The sequence below is a fragment of the Rhinatrema bivittatum genome, chromosome 6, assembly GCF_901001135.1.
Source record: "Rhinatrema bivittatum chromosome 6, aRhiBiv1.1, whole genome shotgun sequence".
NCBI lineage: Eukaryota > Metazoa > Chordata > Amphibia > Gymnophiona > Rhinatrematidae > Rhinatrema > Rhinatrema bivittatum.
Genome location: NC_042620.1, coordinates 109,901,902 through 109,919,464, shown reverse-complemented (window position 1 = coordinate 109,919,464; position 17,563 = coordinate 109,901,902). Strand labels below are relative to the sequence as shown.

Below are 17,563 nucleotides of genomic sequence, written 5' to 3'. Positions count from 1 at the left end.
CACCCAGTCTCGCACTATCCTAAGATTACTGGCTATATTGTACACTTCGATATCTGGGACACTCATTCTTCCTCTCCCCCATTTGAGTTTTAGATACCTGAGTGGTACTCTCGCCTTTTTCTCTCTCCACAGGAAGGTCCTCAAGGACAGCTCCAGGTTGCTTAAGTTTGCTCGTTTCAAAACAAGGGGTCATTTTGGAAAAGATAAAGCCATTTAGATAAAATGGCCATTTTGAACAGATTTATCCTCCCACTCAGCGATAAAGGCAGGGACATCCACATGTGCAATTTGTCTTGTGTGTGGGCCATAAGGCGAGTAACATTGAGCTTTGTATAGCTGAGAAAGATGGGAAGGGATAATCACTCCTAAGTACTTAATGCTGTCCTGAGCCCACAGTAGTGGGAAAGTTCCCCCCCATGCCTCTCAGAGCGCTACAGGGAAAGCTAAGGCTTCCGATTTGTCCTTGTTTAGCTTAAGCCCCGAAAGAACCAAACTCATCAAAAAGCGGTAATAGCGAGGAGAGGGAAGGGGCGGGGTCCATAAGAAAGACCAGAATGTCATCCGCAAACATGGCATATTTGAAGGTCTCATTTTGGAACTTCACTCCCTTCATCTTTCTTTAACCTGAATGGCAAGCCAAAGTGGCTCTAATTGCAGAAGAAATAATGGGGAAAGGGGACACCCTTGCCTAGTGCCTCTGCCCACCTGAAATTCCTCCGATGTCACTCCATTGGCCACAATCTTCACTACCGGGTCAGTGTATAAAAGTTTTATGGCGTCATGAAATAACCATCAAACCCCATATATTTAAGTATACGAGACAGATACGCCCAATCCACCCTATGAAAAGCCTTTTCTGCATCAAAGCTGACTGCAAGATGGGGCGTATCTGTCTGACACAATGCCATTACCACCAATATTTTCTGGATATTTGTAAGGGCATAGCACCGTCGGACAAACCCCACTTGTCCGGGCTGTACCAAAGTGGAGAGTATGGGGGGGCCAAGTGATCAGTATTTTAGCTAGTAATTTTTGGTCCTGATTCAAAAGGGAAATGGGTCTATAAGATGCGGCTGCCATGGGATCCTCCCCAGGTTTTGGGTATAAGGGAGATGTGGGCCAGATTGGAGTGCAGGGGGTCAGAGCCTTTCAAATGAGGGCATTGAACGTCTTAGTCAGCGGCGTAGCTATTGAGTCTATGAGAGTTTGGTAAAACTCAGCTGTGTATCTGTCAGAACCGGGGGCCTTATAACGCTTAGCTGTTCTTATGGTTCGCCGTACTTCATCCTCTGTTATGGGTCTATTTAGCCCTTCGATCTGTTCCCTTGCTAATCGGGGCAATGATAGTTTAGAAAGGAACCAGTTACAACCTTCAGAATTCCAAGGCCCAGCTTTATAGAGGTCTGTATAAAAAGTTTTAAAGGTTTTCAGAATTTTGGCGATGTCCGAGGTGGGCTGACCTGCTCCGGTCCGTACCGCTGTTATGCAGTGTGATCCCTTATGTGATTTGATAAGGTTATCCATAAGTTTACCTGGCTTATTTCCATATTGAAACAACTTATGCTGATAGTAGGTTAGACTTTTTTTCGCCCATTGGTGAAGCAATGTATTAAGGGCACCCTGTATGGACCTGAAATTATCGCGGTTAACTTGGAAGTTGACCCGGGAGAGGGTGGTCCTCGCTAGTCGAAGCTGAGAGCCTAGAGTCAGGATTTGCTTGTCTCTTAGTTTCCAGCGCCTAGCCATATAAGAAATGTCTCCTTGTAAAACTGCCTTGGCAGTGTACCAAAATAGTTCTGGGTCGTCGCTATGTACTTTATTAAAGAGGGAATAGTCCACCCATTTGGCTCGCGAATAAAATCCTTAAAATGGCAATCATCTGACATAAAGTAAGAAAACTGCCAGATGGCTTCAGAGGGGCGTGTATAAAAACCTGAGAGTCATCCCAACCGGTGCGTGGTCCGAGATAATGAGGTCATCTATATGTACTTCTTGGACCGCAAAGAAATGGGGCCTACTGACAAGGAGATAACCTAGATGTGTTTGCGTGTTATGGGCCCGGGAAATATGCGTATATTCCCTTGCAGTGGGATGTAACGTGCGCCAGGCATCTGTCAATTGTAAAGATTTTTCAAGGAAAAGAACCCCATTATCAGAAGGTGAACGTCCCCCAAGGGTTTGGTCTCTGTGTCAAGCTGGCTGTCTCGAAGTGTATTAAGGTCACCCCCCAGAATAAGGACTTGGTCAGTATAAGCTGCTAGTAGCCTGTACACTTGACGAAAGAAATTCAGCCCAGGGGTATTGGGGGTGTAAATACTGCAGAATACATACATCCGCTGACGGACTTCTGTAACTAAAATAATATAACGCCCCTCCGGGTCTTTGATCTTGTGTTTAACAATAATGGGCTCATGCTTGCCAATAAATATTGCCACTCCGGCTGATTTGGTCGTAGCCGAGGCATAGTGAACTTCCCCCACCCAGGTTCTGCATAATTTTGCGTGCTCTCTATTATGTAAATGTGTTTCCTATAGAAATGCAACATCTGTGTTTTTCCTCTGTAATGCAATCAGTATTTTAGATCTTTTGATGGGGGAGTTTATACCACAGACATTCCAAGTGTACAATTTCAGACCCTTGTTAGTCATTTATCCTGTTTTTGCGCAATCCTGGTTTGAGGATTGAATGGAAAGTAAGACAATCACATTGGGAACTCCCCCAGCTAGGGCACCCATCCACCTAAATAATCCAACACTTCCTGAAGGATAGGAGCATATACCCAGCAACATGACCGCTCGAATCAGTATAGAGGACTGGTGTTGATGTGAGTCTCTGAGACCATGCCCTGCCCCCTCCCCATCTACTTCAAACATATTAACAATAACGGAGATCACTTATGCCGATTGTTCCCCCCCCCCTTCCGTCTCCATTTCTTTAGTTTAAATCTTGACTGTAGAGTTAATTTCTCTAAATAGCAGGAAAATAAAGAGAAAATAACCATTAAATGGCATGAAATAGTGAGAAAATAACCATAATCCACAAACATTGGGTGTGAAAAGGTGCACCGGTTTTTAAACCAACATAGAAATCATTCAACTGTTCAGTCTCCTCCATCACCAGCCATCTCCGACCAGATCCAGGAACAGAATCTGTGCAATACCGCTTAGATATCTTGTGAAGAATAAGAAGAAACCTCTGTCTTGCATCGCCGCACCTGTATCGCCATCAATCAGGCTTAACTGATGATCTCTAGGTGACCAGTCCTCCTCACAGGTCCAATGAAGGAGAGGAATCAGCATTGCACCAGAGTGTTCTCTGGTCTCTGATCTTCCTGTTTCTGGAGAAACTGCTGCGCGGTCTCCACCGTAGTCAGCCACTGGGTTTCCCGCAATGTAGTCACTCGCAAACGTGCGGGGTACATCAGTGCAGGTTTGAGGCCCAATGCATAGAGCTTGGAACAAATGGGGGCAAAGGCTCAGTGTTTAGCAGATAGAGCAGTGGAAAAGTCCTGGAACTCTAACATTTTTTTATTTTCATGTAAGAGGGTCTTGCCGGACCACAGGGCTCGCATTATTTCACTTTTGTGTGAGAAATTGAGAATTTTAGCGATAGCCACCTGCTGCCTACTGCTGTCGTACTGCCGGGACCCCAAGTGATGCGCTCTCTCCACGCGCAGCGGGCCCAGGGCTGTTGGGAGTTGAAGCTCCTTGGTGAGCCAGGTTTCCAAAAAGGGTGCAAGGTCTCAGTCAGATATGGACCCGGGAGGCCTATGAATCGGAGGTTAGAACGCCAGGACCTGTTTTCTAGGTCCTCAATGCGCCGCTCCTGTTTGGTGAGCTGTACCTTTTTAAGCCTGTTATCTCTCCCTCGTGGTCCCGGTGGCCATCTTGTTGGTCTGACACCCGCTGCTCCAGGGCTGTTAATCGCGGCTCTAAGCCTTCAATCTTGGTGGAGAGATCCGAGATCTGGGCAAGGATGGACTGCAGGTCTGGGCGCAAAGCTTCCTTGATGTCTGCGAACGCAGCATGTGGCAGTGAGTCAGTGAGTCCCTGCTCCTCCTCCCCCAACGCGGCATTAGGCAGCCTGGCCTTCTCCTTTCTCCCTCTCCCTTTTCGCGCCACGGGCTGCCATCGCACGCGATTTAAAGGTGCCAAAAAAAAAAACACTGGACTTCGAGGGGAGTTAGCGCTCCGGAATAATTTTTAAATCGTCGAGTTTGGAACCGTGAATTATGCCGAGATGGGGAACTGGAGAGTGGAGAGGGAAGGAAACACGTCCGCACTCGCTACGGCATCACATGATCTCCCTTGGCAATGTTATAAAGAAAGAAACTACAAGTTTTAGCAGTGTTTTGGATATTCTAACATCTCTATTAGATCTAGAAATAAAGGTCAACAAACAAGTTATAGGCCATTCCTTTTGATTTGGCTGGCTTATTACAGTTGTGATGAGCTTTTGAGAGCTGTGCTTCCTTCATCATGTCATATATCCAGGTGGTCTAATTGGGTAACCACACTATTTTATCTATCACTTTACTCCTGGGAGAATTCTGTGCACAAAAACGTTATATTGGTCAAAATAACACAATTTACATGACACTCTTTAAGTAATTTTAAATTAATGCAGGAAAAAATTAATATTTAGAGATGCAGAATTTCCCTAGAAATTCACTGTAAGAATGTCCCTTCCACTCGCTTCCTCTACTTCCCTGGCCACTTTACCCTCTCAAGCCCCAACTCCTCCACCTGCCAGTATCTCTCCCCTCCATCTCTAGGCTCAACCCCTTTCACTCTATTGTTAGTCCCAGAGTTTGACCCCGTTCTCAGTACTGCCCCTCACAGGCTCCCTCTCTCACACACATGCGCTCTCTCTAGTACACATGCACACACCCTCATACAGGCTCCCTCACTCTCTCGCACATATACATCCCCTCATACAGGGTCCCTCTCTCTTGCATACACACCCACACAAGCTCCCTTTCTCTTTCACACATACATCCTCACAAGGGCTACCTATGTCTCTCTCACACACCTCTTCACACAGGCTCTCTCATACATACCCAATCCCTTCACACAGGCTAGCAGCCTCACATACACACGATCCCTTTTTCATACACACACGCTCCCAATCTCTCTCTCTCTCACGCACACACTCCTTCACAATCTCCTCATATAGGCTCCTTCTCTCTGGCACCCAACTCAAGCATCCCCCCTCCACTCTTGCCTCCCATGCTCTCTCTCTCTCACCCCTCACCTCTCTCACACCCCCTCCCCTCTCTCACACCCCTCCCCTCTCACACCCCTCTCCCTCTCCTTTCTCACACCCCTCTCCCTCTCCTCTCTCACACACACACATTCACTCTCACCAGGACCTTCATCTTCGCCGCGAGCGGAGCATACTCTGTTCCCAGCACACAGGGGCTTTCATCTTCGCCACGACCGGCTTGCCAGAGCCTTCATTTTCGTGTGTTACATTCGCAGCATGCCAGGGTCTCCTCTGCCATTTTCTGTGCAGAATTTGGCAATTCTACTCGAGGGGGGGGGGGATTCTGTGCAGATTCTGCGCTCTGCATTAGTGCAGAACTCCACCAGGACTATTACTTTTAGAAATCAGAGACTTCTGGGCCATTAAGGCGCTACTGGAATCTTCTGTGGAGGCTCTTATATCATTTCTAAAATTATCTTTGTCCATAGACCTTTGAGCTAGAGTATCCATTGCCAGCACGTAAGAATTCTTGAATCTGTTAAAGAACGGTGCCACCAGATACTTGACTGGACGTTACTATCCTTAAATTAAAACAAACGTTTATTTTAGCGCACGCTCCCAGATGAATGAGCATATTGGTCTCTCTGAATTTCCTCCACAGTGGGATAACTAGGAAGAAACTTTGACTCTTGCGGAACTGCCTAGTATAGGGGCATCCTCTTGTCCCTCTGAGGCTTCTCAGTTTCCAGTTGAAAACACTAGGGACATGCCTGATTAGTAAACCTATATTGGATTTTTTTAAACAGCCTGAGTCTTGCAGACTGGCTGTTCTTGGCTCTGAGGATAGCTTACTAGAGAATCCTGGAGTGTCCTCCCTGGAAGGAGGGAGCCTTGGATCTTGTAAAGTCCTGAGAAGAGAAACTTAAGTCTTGACCTCCCTTGAGCTATGGCAAAATTGGTGGCTTATTCCAGAAATGATCTGGATCCACCCTTGAATCTTTTGTTCATCTACTTTACCAAGGCGGATTCCAGACCTGTTCTGGACTTCAGCCATAGGAAAACATATGGTCATGATCCTCATGTCATATCACCTCATCACAGGTATAGAAAACCAGCTTTTGAGAGATTTATGCAGCCCCCACAGTCCAGGCAATGATGGCATATGTTAGAAAAATTTGTTTGTCAACCATATTTGTATCGGTGCATATATTTCTATGCTTTCCTCTGCTTTGAAACCTGATCTCACTCAGGTTTGAGTCTGGAACCCAAACCTTACAGCCCCTTTGTATTTAAAACTGTTCCTACAGAAATAGTAATTGTCTGTGCATTAGGAATAGTGTCATTGGTCTTAGAATATTGAATTTGGTACTTAGTATCTCCTGTCTGCAAAACAAAAAAAAAGTCTCGGTAAGAGAATTAACTTCTGTATAAGTCCTGCAATTAAAAGATTTGGAGAAGTCTTGTTCTTTGAAATATGAGCGAGTGGTGCTGCTTTCCTTTCGGTAAAGGTTGGGGTAATGTAAAATGTTAAATTACTGTTGCTGCCATTTTGATTTCTCAGGTTTGGGCAAACAGTTCAATCATGTAACCTTGGAGAAAAATTAACTTCCCCTGTGCAATACTGTTGCTTTAGATGATTTAGGTGGCATTTAATTCAAACCAAATCATTAATAGCCCCCTTTTTATTGGTATTTTTCTTTCATTCCAGCGGAGGTATTGGTGGTGGCAAGGTTTTGAAAGCTCCTCATGCTTAGACATTCCCAGCATTAGGAATCCAAGTTTAATAAAGCGCTTTTGTGTTCACCCTTATTTGAACCTTATGCAAGCACCACATTTATATACGAGCATGAATAACTGAATAATGGACTTTGGGGGGGGGGGGGGGGGGCATTTTGAAAAATTCTGGATATAGCTATAACATATTCATGCATTGTTAAAAGGAAAGAAATATATAAAAAATAAAATTTATTTCAGTAATAACATTTAAGACTGCAACAAAACAAAAGACAAACAAGGTAATAGAAATGAATCCTATACATCAAACTGAAATACCCCAACAACCTGAAGTGCCTTTATTTATTTATTTATTTATTTAACATTTTTATATACTGAAATTCATGTAGCAATGTTACATATCATTTCAGTTTACATTATAACATTAACAAGCATGTAAGAATGCGATTACATCGAACAGGTAGAGTAAACTCGGATCAAGGAACTGGGGAATAAAAGTACAATAAATACGATAACGAAATGAGATTCTGGACTAAAACCTGGCTAAGTATCTAGGAGTCATGGTACATAGTGCACATTGAGGGGAGATTATTGGTATGGATTAAAAGCTTGTTCGAACAGCCAAGTTTTGAGTCTCTTTTTAAAGGTGATTGGGCAAGATTCCTTCCGGAGTTCTGGAGATAGAGAGTTCCATTGTGCAGGGCCCGCTGTGGATAGAGTTCGTTTATTTCATGAGGTTTTGATGGGTGGGGTGAGGAGAGTATCTCTATAAGCTGCTCTCACCGTGCTGGAGGAAATATGTGGTTGAAAAGGGATATTGAGATCCAGTGGAATGAGCTTGTGTATAGATTTGTGTATGATTGTTAGTACTTTGTAAGAGATTCTGAATTTAATTGGAAGCCAGTGTAGGTTTCTTAAGATGGGGGTAATATGATTTCTTTTGTTAGACTTAGAATCCTGGCTTAAGCGTTTTGAAGCATTTGTAATGGTTTTATGGTGTTAGCTGGGAGGCAGAGTAGGAGGGAATTACAATAGTCAATTTTTGAAAAAATGATTGCTTGTAGAACTGACCGGTAGTCTTGGAAGTGAAGGAGCAGTCTGAGCCGATTCAGGACTTGCAATTTATAGAAGCCATCCTTAGTAGTATTATTAATAAATCTCTTTAGGTTTAATTGATTGTCCAAGATGACTCAGAGGTTTCTGACTTGAGAGGAGAAGGAAGGTTGACTGGTAGGGAGTATGTTGGACATTGCATAGTTACTGTCCTGTGAAACAAGGAGTAATTCAGTTTTATTGGAATTAAGGATTAAGTTAAGGCTCATGAGCAGGTTGTTGATGGCTAGGAGGCATTTGTTCCAGAATTCTAGAGTTTTTTGTAAAGATTCCGTAACCGGGATGAATATTTGTACATCATCTGCGTAAATGTAATGGGTTAATTTTAGATTGGAGAGGAGCTGGCAAAGCGGTAATAGATAAATGTTGAAGAGGGTGGGGGATAAGGATGAGCCTTGAGCGGACTGGGTGTGATTCGTTATTGTTGACTCTGACCTTGTAAAATCTGTTATGTAGAAAAAATTTGAACCAGCTGAGAGCAGTGCCTTTTATGCCGATGTCAGATAGCCAATCCAGAAGTGTTGAGTGGTTTACCGTGTCAAAAGCGGCCAATAGGTCGAGGAGAATGAGAAGACCGGGTTGTTTTTTATCTAGATTCCACAGTATTGTGTCTGTTATATTAAGAGAGCTTCTGTATTTCGAGCTTTTCGGAAGCCGAACTGAGAGGGGGCTAGTATTTTGTTATCGTCTAAGTATTCCGAGAGTTGCTTATTAACTATTTTTTCTAAGATTTTGGAAATGAAGGGGAGTTTAGCAGTTGGGCAATAGTTGGCGGGGTCGTCTGGAGACAGGATGGGTTTTTTCAAGAGTGGTTTAAGAATTGCGAGTTTCAAAGGGTCAGGAACTGAACCTTGCATTAGTGAGCAGTTAATGATGTCGGCAATTGGTTTGGCGACTGTTTTTGAGCTGGCGATGAGTAAGTTGGCGGGGATCGCATATGTGGGGTGCGAGGCAGGTTTGAGCTTCTTTAGGACTGTTTCAATCTCTAAGGAGGAAGTCGGCTCGAAGTTTTCCAGACTAGTGATCTGTTGAGTATTTGAATAGTAGACTGGTGGGGGAAGAGGAGCATTATTGGTATTTAAAGGTCTGATCAGATCGGTGATTTTTTTCTTGAAATATGTGGCTAATTCTGAGGCTTTGCTGGCCGCTTGATCGTCCGGGATAGTTGTGGGGGAAGGTTTGGTGAGGGGCGAGACGAGGGAGAATAAAGCTTTAGAGTCAAAGATGAAGTGGTGTATTTTCTGTGAGAAAAAATCCCTCTTTGTTTGGAGGATGGATATCCGGTAGCGGTGCATGGTAGATTTGTAAGCTTCCAGGTTTGGTGGGGAAGGATTATTTCGCCATGCATGTTTGAATCTTCTAAGATCTTGTTTCAGAGTTTTAAGTTGAGGGGTGTACCAGGGTTTCCTGTTGTTCGAATTAGAGTGGAGAGTTTTGGAAGTTAAAGGGCACGTTAGGTCTGCTATGTTCTTAGTTATTTTGATCCAGGAGGATGTGGCTGAATTTGCATCCGTGAGATCTAGTTTGTCTAATGCAGAGGATAGTAAAGGGCTAAGGGTTTCTGGGTTGCATAACTTCCTGAATTAGACTGTGGTTTTTTTTTTGAGATGGTGGGAGGTTGGGTTGGTTGAACTTGAGAGTTTGTAGAGATCAACCTATGGTCCGAGCAGGGGACTGGGGAGCAAGTCATAGATGAAGCAGTGGTCAGGCTTTCATTTATGAAAATTAAATCCAGTGTGTGTCCTGCTTTGTGCATCTGATCTTTAATAATTTGTTTGAAACCCATATACTGAAGCGAGGTGAGAAGTTTCACAACTGGAGGATTGAGGGGTTTTGTCCACGTGGAGGTTGAAATCTCCCATCATTATAGCGGGGGGGTATCTGTGTTGATGTGTTTGGCTAAGAGTTCAATTAAAGGAGACGGGTCCGATTCTAGGCTTCCTGGAGGGGCATAGATAAGGCAGATTTGAAGGTGTTTAGATTTGAATAGAGCGAATTCGAGTGATGTAGATGAATTTGAAGTCTGTAGAGATAGCCCTAGCTCCTTTTTTGTGGCTAGTAATAGACCGCCGCCTCTTTTTTTGAGTCTGGGGATCGAGAAGATGTAGGTGTATGTAGGGAGTTGGTTGATTAGAGCCGTGTCTTCTGGTTTCAGCCATGTTTCAGTAATTGCGCAGCAGTCCGGATTTGATTCTGTTAGATAGTCGTAGAGGAGATGAGATTTTTTCGAGAGTGATTGTGCATTGATTAGAGTTAAGTAGAGTAGCGTGAGGCCCAGCAGTTGGTTCAGTGGTGATGTCATGATTGGAATGATTCTTTTCTGAATGAAGTTGGGATTGGTGTGGTTTTTTTTTTTTTTACAGAGTTTCTCCTTTGGTTGTAGATGATCGGTATAGTGAAAGTGTGCATGAAGAGGTCGCCTGAGTGGGTGCTGGAGTCGCCTGAGTGGGTGCTGGTAGGGTCTGATTGAGTGCTGGAAGCTTCTCGATGATTGCTGGAGGCGTAAGAATGACGGTTGGACTCGTCAGGCAGGATGTTAGGGGCGATTTGATGTAATTTTTTTTTTTTTTTTTTTTAAGGTGCTGCACTTTGGGGGCAAACAAAGGGGCCTGCCCTTTATAAATGAGTTCTCATTAACTGAAACATATATAGAATAAAATCCTTGTCCTTAAGTTTGCAGTATCTCTATTTTGATAAGATTCATACTTCATTTTTCCCAAAGTTAAGAATTTAAAAAGCAATGAAATTGGGATAGCCATTTGGTTTCTAAAATACTGAGCATTCTCTGATTCAATTTAGATGGTGATTATTACATTGAAGGTAGCTAGGGGAGACATATTTGAATGTTAGGTATAGGAAGTGAGCATATACTCTAGCAAGGCAGTTACCCATTATAGTAAAGGAGCCAAACTTGATTTCTGAGACTTTTTTTTTTTTTTTTTAAGTGCTACTGTATTTTAGGTGCTACTTAAGATATGTAAAACTTAAAAAAAAAAAAAAAAGTGTCAAGCTCTCTCGTTTCAACTCCATAGAATCAAAGATTACTTCACAGAGTATAAACTAATACACTTTGCAAAGAAATATCTACTTACATTGATACAGATGCATAGGACTATCTATATATATATATATATATATATATAGACATATTCTAGTTGGAAAATGCTTTTGTTTGTTTGTTTTTAGGTCCGACAAAATAGTCCTTCACCTACTGCATTAGCTTTTGGGGACCACCCTGTTACGCAACCAAAGCAGTTATCATTTAAAGTGATTCAGGTAAACACCTTGAAGTAGTCATATATTCCAATTATTTCACTGCAGTGACCGAAAACTAATTCTGATTTGTTTGCAACAGATTTTCATAAAAACTCATATCTGAAATTTAGGGTCTTTATGTGTACGTGTTACCTGTATTGAATGTTTATAACTTAAGGAATCAATTTTCAAGCTATGCCTTTTGGGATCAAGTCTGCAGATACTTTTTGCCCATGGACTTCATCCTAACTTTCAAAGTGAAAATGTGCACATAACTTTCTCCTTTACGCTTGCCATGGACGCACAGTACCTGTGGACATTGGCATCTGCTTTTCTCCAGGTACTTTTTGTTAAGCAAATGGATGTGAAAACTGTCCTCTATGGAAACTCTTCTGTGTCAAATATTTGTGATCCAGTTATTAGTTTGAAATTTTATGTTCATCATAGCAATCATAAATACCATGGAACTTTCATTAAACCAACAAAATCTGTGACATACTAACCCTATTATTAGTCTTGAGAGTAAAACTAAATTATTGGGGGTTAGAGATTTGCTTTAAAAAATTGAGCTTTTTATCTTACTGGGCTAATTTTTCAGTTTGTGACTGTAAATTCTGGTCATTTTAAAGTTCTCTCATATAATATCTTGAACTTCTTCAGAAATGTATGTTTCTGTGTTTTAGACCGATCTTACAATGCTGAAATTAGCTGCACTAGAAAGTAATAAAAATCAAGACCTAGAAAAAAAAGAAGGTCGTATAGATGATTTGCTCAGGGTAAGTAATAAACTGATAATTTGGAGTCAATTATTAATCTAGAATGACCAAGTTGTTATAGAAAATATTTTGCTTTTTACAATATACTGTACTTACATCTTCACATAATATGCATACATATTTTGTAATTTAAATAATGGAAAATAGTGAAAATGCTGTTAGAAAATGTGAAATAGGCCTTAAATATAGTCAAATAAGTAAAATATAAGAGGTAAATAAAGTTCATTTTTTCTGCTTAGTGTTCAGAGAAAATGTACTTGTAGGGAGTTTTTGCTGCAAATCTAACAAGTAAATTTTCAAAGGAGTTACACATGTAACTGTAACTCACTATCAGTATTCAAAAGCCATTTACCCGCGTTAAGTGCACTTAATACAGGTAAAAGCTATTGACAGTTCAATAGGAGATATAGCAATTTTCAAAAGCCCACTTGATGGGTAAAGTGCAATTAAACGTGTAAAACACAGTTTTAAGCACAAAAATACTTTTGAAAATCGGACCCTAAGGGTTTATTTCTTAGATTATAAATTTTTTGTTGTCATACTTAGAAAAAGGACTTCTTCCATTTGTCAAGATTTAAAGTAATAGTTTTATCAATTAAGCATTGATTAGGCAAGAACATAACATAAGTGCCATGCTGGGTCAGACCAAGGTCCATGGAGCCCAGCATCCTGTCTTAGACAATAGATAGTCTGGGTCACAAGTACCTGTCTGATCCCAAATAGGTGACATATTTATATCTCATTCTCAGGGATAAGCGCTGACTTTCCCAAATCTACTCAGAAACGTATCCAGCAGTCTTTTGAACCTCAATAAGTTAGTTGCTTTTAACTGCATCCTCTGACCACAGATTCCATAGCTTGATTGTGCGCTGAGTGAAAAAATACTGCCTATGATTTGTTTTAAATCTGCTGATTGCTAGTTTCATGGCATGTCTTCTAATCCTAACGTTTGAAAGTGTAAATAACGTCCTTTATTTGCCCATTCCACCTCAACTTATTTTTATAAATCTCAGTCGTATCCCTTCTCATTTCTTCTGTAAGCTAAAGAGCCCTAATCTGTTCAACCTTTCCTCCATAAGGGAGCTTTTCCATCCCCTTCATTTTTGTCACCCTTCTCTACCTTTTCTATGTCTGCTATATCTTTTTAAAAATGGGTGACCAGAACTGAGCATAATACTTAAGGTTGGTCGCACCATGGATCTATACAAAGGCATTATGATATTCTCAGCTTTGTTCTCTGTGCTTCCAAATAATTTCTAATATTCTGTTTGCCTTTTTGAATGCCACCACTAGTCCTGGGGCAATTCTGTGCGAGGACGACGACATCATTTATTTTATTTATTTATTTATTAAGGCTTTTATATACCGACTTTCTTGATACAAATCAAATCAATTCGGTTTACAATGAACTAAGCAGAATATACAATTAACCAATCAACAAGAGATACGGAGCATAGCCCATACCACGCCCAGTTAAAATTCCTGTGATTTTGGAATTCCTGCAGAACGGCCTACAGAAGGGATTGTCTCTCATCTCCATCAAGGTACAGGTGGCTGCATTGTCATGCTACGGAACCAAGAGCGAGAGCGGCATCATAGCCTCTCACCTGGATGTCTCCCACTTTCTGAAAGGAGTCAAGCAGATCCGACCACCCCTGAAGTGGCCGGTGCCTTTTTGGAACCTCAATCTGGTCCTAGATTTCCTGGCAGGAACCTCCTTCAGATCTGTCTGCGGCCTGTCTCTCCGACTATTAACACTGAAGACAGCCTTCCTGCTGGCAGTCTGTTCGGCCTGTTGTATATCCGAGCTACAAGCACTGTCCTGCCGAGAGCCGTTCCGCAGACTCACCCTGGGAACCATCCACTTACCCACAGTTCCGTTGTTCCTCCCCAAAGTGGTGTCTCACTTCCATCTCAACCAAACCATCTCGCTACCATCGCCAGATGAGCATAAGAATTCGGAAGAGGCTCGAAGTCTAAGCCATCTCAACATCGGCAGACTCCTAGTCCGATACCTGGAAAGGTCGGAATCCGTACGAAAGACGGACCATCTATTCATCCTTTACAGCAGGAAGAAGCAAGGGGAAGCGGCCTTGCGAGTAACCATTGCCCGTTGGATCAAACAAGTCATCAAGGCGGCCTACATATAAAGGTGGTGGCTTGCATGCTTCTAAGTCAAGGCCCATTCTACTAGTGCCCAGGCAGTGTCCTGGGCGGAAACTAAGATGATGTCACCCGCCGAGATCTGCAGAGCGGCGACATGGTCCTCCATCCACACCTTTCCAGGTTTTACCGCCTGGATGTTCAGTCTCGGGAGGACACAGCATTTGCCAAGGGCAGTACTAAGTGGGTTACGGGCAGCCTCCCACCCGGTTCGGGAGTAGCTTTTATACATCCCATTGGTCCTGAGTCCATCTGCTACACGCTAGGAAATGGAGAAATTACTTACCTGATAATTTTGTTTTCCTTAGTGTAGACAGATGGACTCAGCATCCCATCCACAGCTGGGGGGATTCACGGGTAAGCCATGCTTTCCTTCAGCTAGGACACCCTTCCTACCAGGTGTCGACATTTCTCGGTTGAGGGCACTGGCGGTCTCTAGCTGTAACCAATTCAACTGGTTCAAATTTATTAAGTTAACCAAGTTATGAAGTTAATCAAGTTATTCAAGTTATTCAGTCATACATATATCCACATTGCTTTTTGAGGAGAATACTGAAGAGCTGCACTTCCTGCAGGGGTATGTGTACTAGGGCTGACGTCAGATTGAAATCTGATCAGTCTCCAACTGCTATCAGGAGTACACTATACCCATTGGTCCTGAGTCCATCAATCTACACTAAGGAAAATGAAATTATCAGGCAAGTAATTTCTCCATTATGTACCTGTACTTGGGATTATTTTTCCCTACATGTAAGACTGGTGTGACCCACTGCCCACAGGGCGGTGGCTCAGAGGGCACAGCGTCAGCAGCTCCTGAAGATTACAAGAGGCTTTGGGGCTGCCAGTGGATCCTATCCTTCCAGCGGCCAAAGATAAAAACAAAAAAGAGGATCCAGGGCTACTGGCAGATCTCATACCTCCAGCGGCCAAAGATCATAGAGGTCCAGGGTCCACTGGTGGACCCCATTTTGCCGGCAGCCGAAGATTCCTACCAGTAGCATAGTAAAAATAGAAAGGGAGATGCAAGCTGCTGGTATCTCATAGGAAGCCAAAGATTGTAAGAGGATCTGGAGCCGCTGGTGGCAGAAGGAGAGATAGGGAAAGGACTGGCAGGCTTGAGTGAGAGCACGTTATATATGAGAGAGGGAGTCTGTGTTTGTGAGAGGGAGAGAGAACATTTGTGTCTGTGTGCTTATGAGAGCAAGTTTGTGGGTGTGTGAGATGAGGGAGCCTGTGTGTGGCTGTGTGTATATGTGACAGAGAAACTGTGTATGTTAATGTGTATGTGTATATGTGAGAGAGCCTGTATGTGAGCTTGTGTATGTGTGAGTGCCTATCAGGCATGCTCTCTCATACACACTTGCTTACACACAGGCTCCTTCTCTCAGACGTGTGTGTTTGGGAATGAGAAGAAGAGTGACCGTATGTGTGTGTGAGAATGAACATGTTAGTGTACGTGTGATTATATGAGAGTGAGGAGAAAGTTTACACAGCCTCTTTCTCCCTCTCTTCTAATCCATGATAATCTTGACAATCTCAGGGTTGACTATAAATCAAAAGTTCCCAGGTATGGAGACTATAGCAGCCTAGCTTGTTCTGTTTCTTAATAGGAGGTATATTGATGTTTTTTAATGCCTGGTGTAATATTTGCTGTTGCCATGTCATAGGCAGGGTTGTTACTGCTTCAATGTCGGCGGTTAGTGCTGTTTTGGTCGGGAAGGTTTACTATATTTTAATTGTAATTCAGTTTACTCATGGGTTTCCGAGGACCAAGCTCATACCCAACATGTTACGATAGGCCTAATACCATATGAGTTCTCTCTTGATTTTTTTCATAGGGTCTTCTGGTTGGCAGAGTGATATTTTTACCTCAAAAGACTGTACTTTGAATGTTTTTTTCATGTAAAATCTGTTATAAATGCATAATTAATTATGTGAGGAGATGGCAGTGGGTGGGAGAGTGAGGTCATAAGACGTTGAGGTTCACCTAGGCTACCTAATAATCCTTGTGCTGGCTCTGGTGTATAATATCCTGGGACACAGTTCAGTATCTGACCTGGATGTGTCTCCCATAGAATTTTTCTTGCTTTTTAAAAAAATTTTTTTAATTGTTTCTTTTTTTTTTTTTTTTTTTTAAGAATTCCTTGTTAACAGGATTTTGTTGGCTGATTTGAATTTTTCTGGTGCATAATTCATTCTCTTGTATTTAGGACATACATGCTAGCTGTGAGGTTTTCTTTGGGGTTGAAATATTTGTTTCCAAAATTCAGTGAATGTGCTTTTAGGTATATTTTGAGAGTAGACTGCTACATTTTGCATGGGAACAGTCCACCAGATAACCACCCCTCCTAGCAAATAAACTACTTGTCCACTGTTGGCAGTACGGGGAAGAAGTATCCAAAATTTGCCCACCAGAAATCTGGTCAGCTCATCGCATCTGTAAATTTTGTTCAGACACACAGTTATTTTTGGAAACAAGAGGAACCACAGTAATAGTTTGCACAGGAACAAGTAGCACCAGCCCTGCCTATGCTGCTTTTCGGCATTTCAAAGCAGCACTTGTCCACATTTAAATTACATCTGCCATTTAAAAGACAAGTCTCCTAGGCTCAGAAGGTCCTTCTGAAGTTCCTCACAACCTGCTTCTGTTTTAACTACTCTCAAAAAAGATATAATTGCGATGGAGAAGGTACAGAGAAGGGCTATCAAAATGATAAGGGGAATGGAACAGCTCCCCTATGAGGAAAGACTAAAGAGGTTATAGACCTTTTTCAGCTTGGAGAAGAGACGGCTGAGGGGGGATATGCTAGAGGTGTTTAAAATCACGAGAGGTCTAGAACGGGTAGATGTGAATCGGTTATTTACTCTTTCGAATAATAGACTAGGGGGCACTCCATGAAGTTAGCATGTGGCACATTTAAAACTAATCAGAGAAAGTTCTTTTTCACTCAACGCACAATTAAACTCTGGAATTTATCAGAGGATGTGGTTACAGCAGTAGTGTAGCTGTGTTTAAAAAAGGATTGGATAAGTTCTTGGAGGAGAAGTCCATTACCTGCTATTAATTAAGTTGACTTAGAAATTAGCCACTGCTATTACTAGCAACGGTAGCATGGGATAGACTTAGTTTTTGGGTACTTGCCAGGTTCTTATGGTCTGGATTGGCCACCGTTGGAAACAGGATGCTGTGCTTGATGGACCTTTGGTCTGACCCAGTATGGCATGTTCTTATGATCTAAACAATTTTGTGTCATCTGCAAATTTTGTCACCTTGCTCATTGTTCCTTTCTCCAGATCATTTACAAATATGCTAAAAT

At 42.4% G+C, this 17,563-nt stretch overlaps 1 protein-coding gene across 5 annotated transcripts in view; it reads left to right on the top strand.

The window, feature by feature from the left end:
- Positions 1 to 17,563, top strand: part of TLK1 (tousled like kinase 1) — a 388,382-nt gene that overhangs the window by 180,420 nt on the left and 190,399 nt on the right. For 3 of the 5 annotated variants that reach the window (XM_029605751.1, XM_029605755.1, XM_029605754.1), the window contains exons 7-8: positions 11,239 to 11,328; positions 11,991 to 12,083. The exons of 1 other annotated variant lie outside the window; for it this stretch is intronic. In XM_029605751.1, the coding sequence (XP_029461611.1) occupies positions 11,239 to 11,328; positions 11,991 to 12,083 (183 nt within the window). The remainder of the gene's footprint in view (positions 1 to 11,238; positions 11,329 to 11,990; positions 12,084 to 17,563) is intronic. One more of the 5 variants, XM_029605752.1, reaches the window with a different exon arrangement.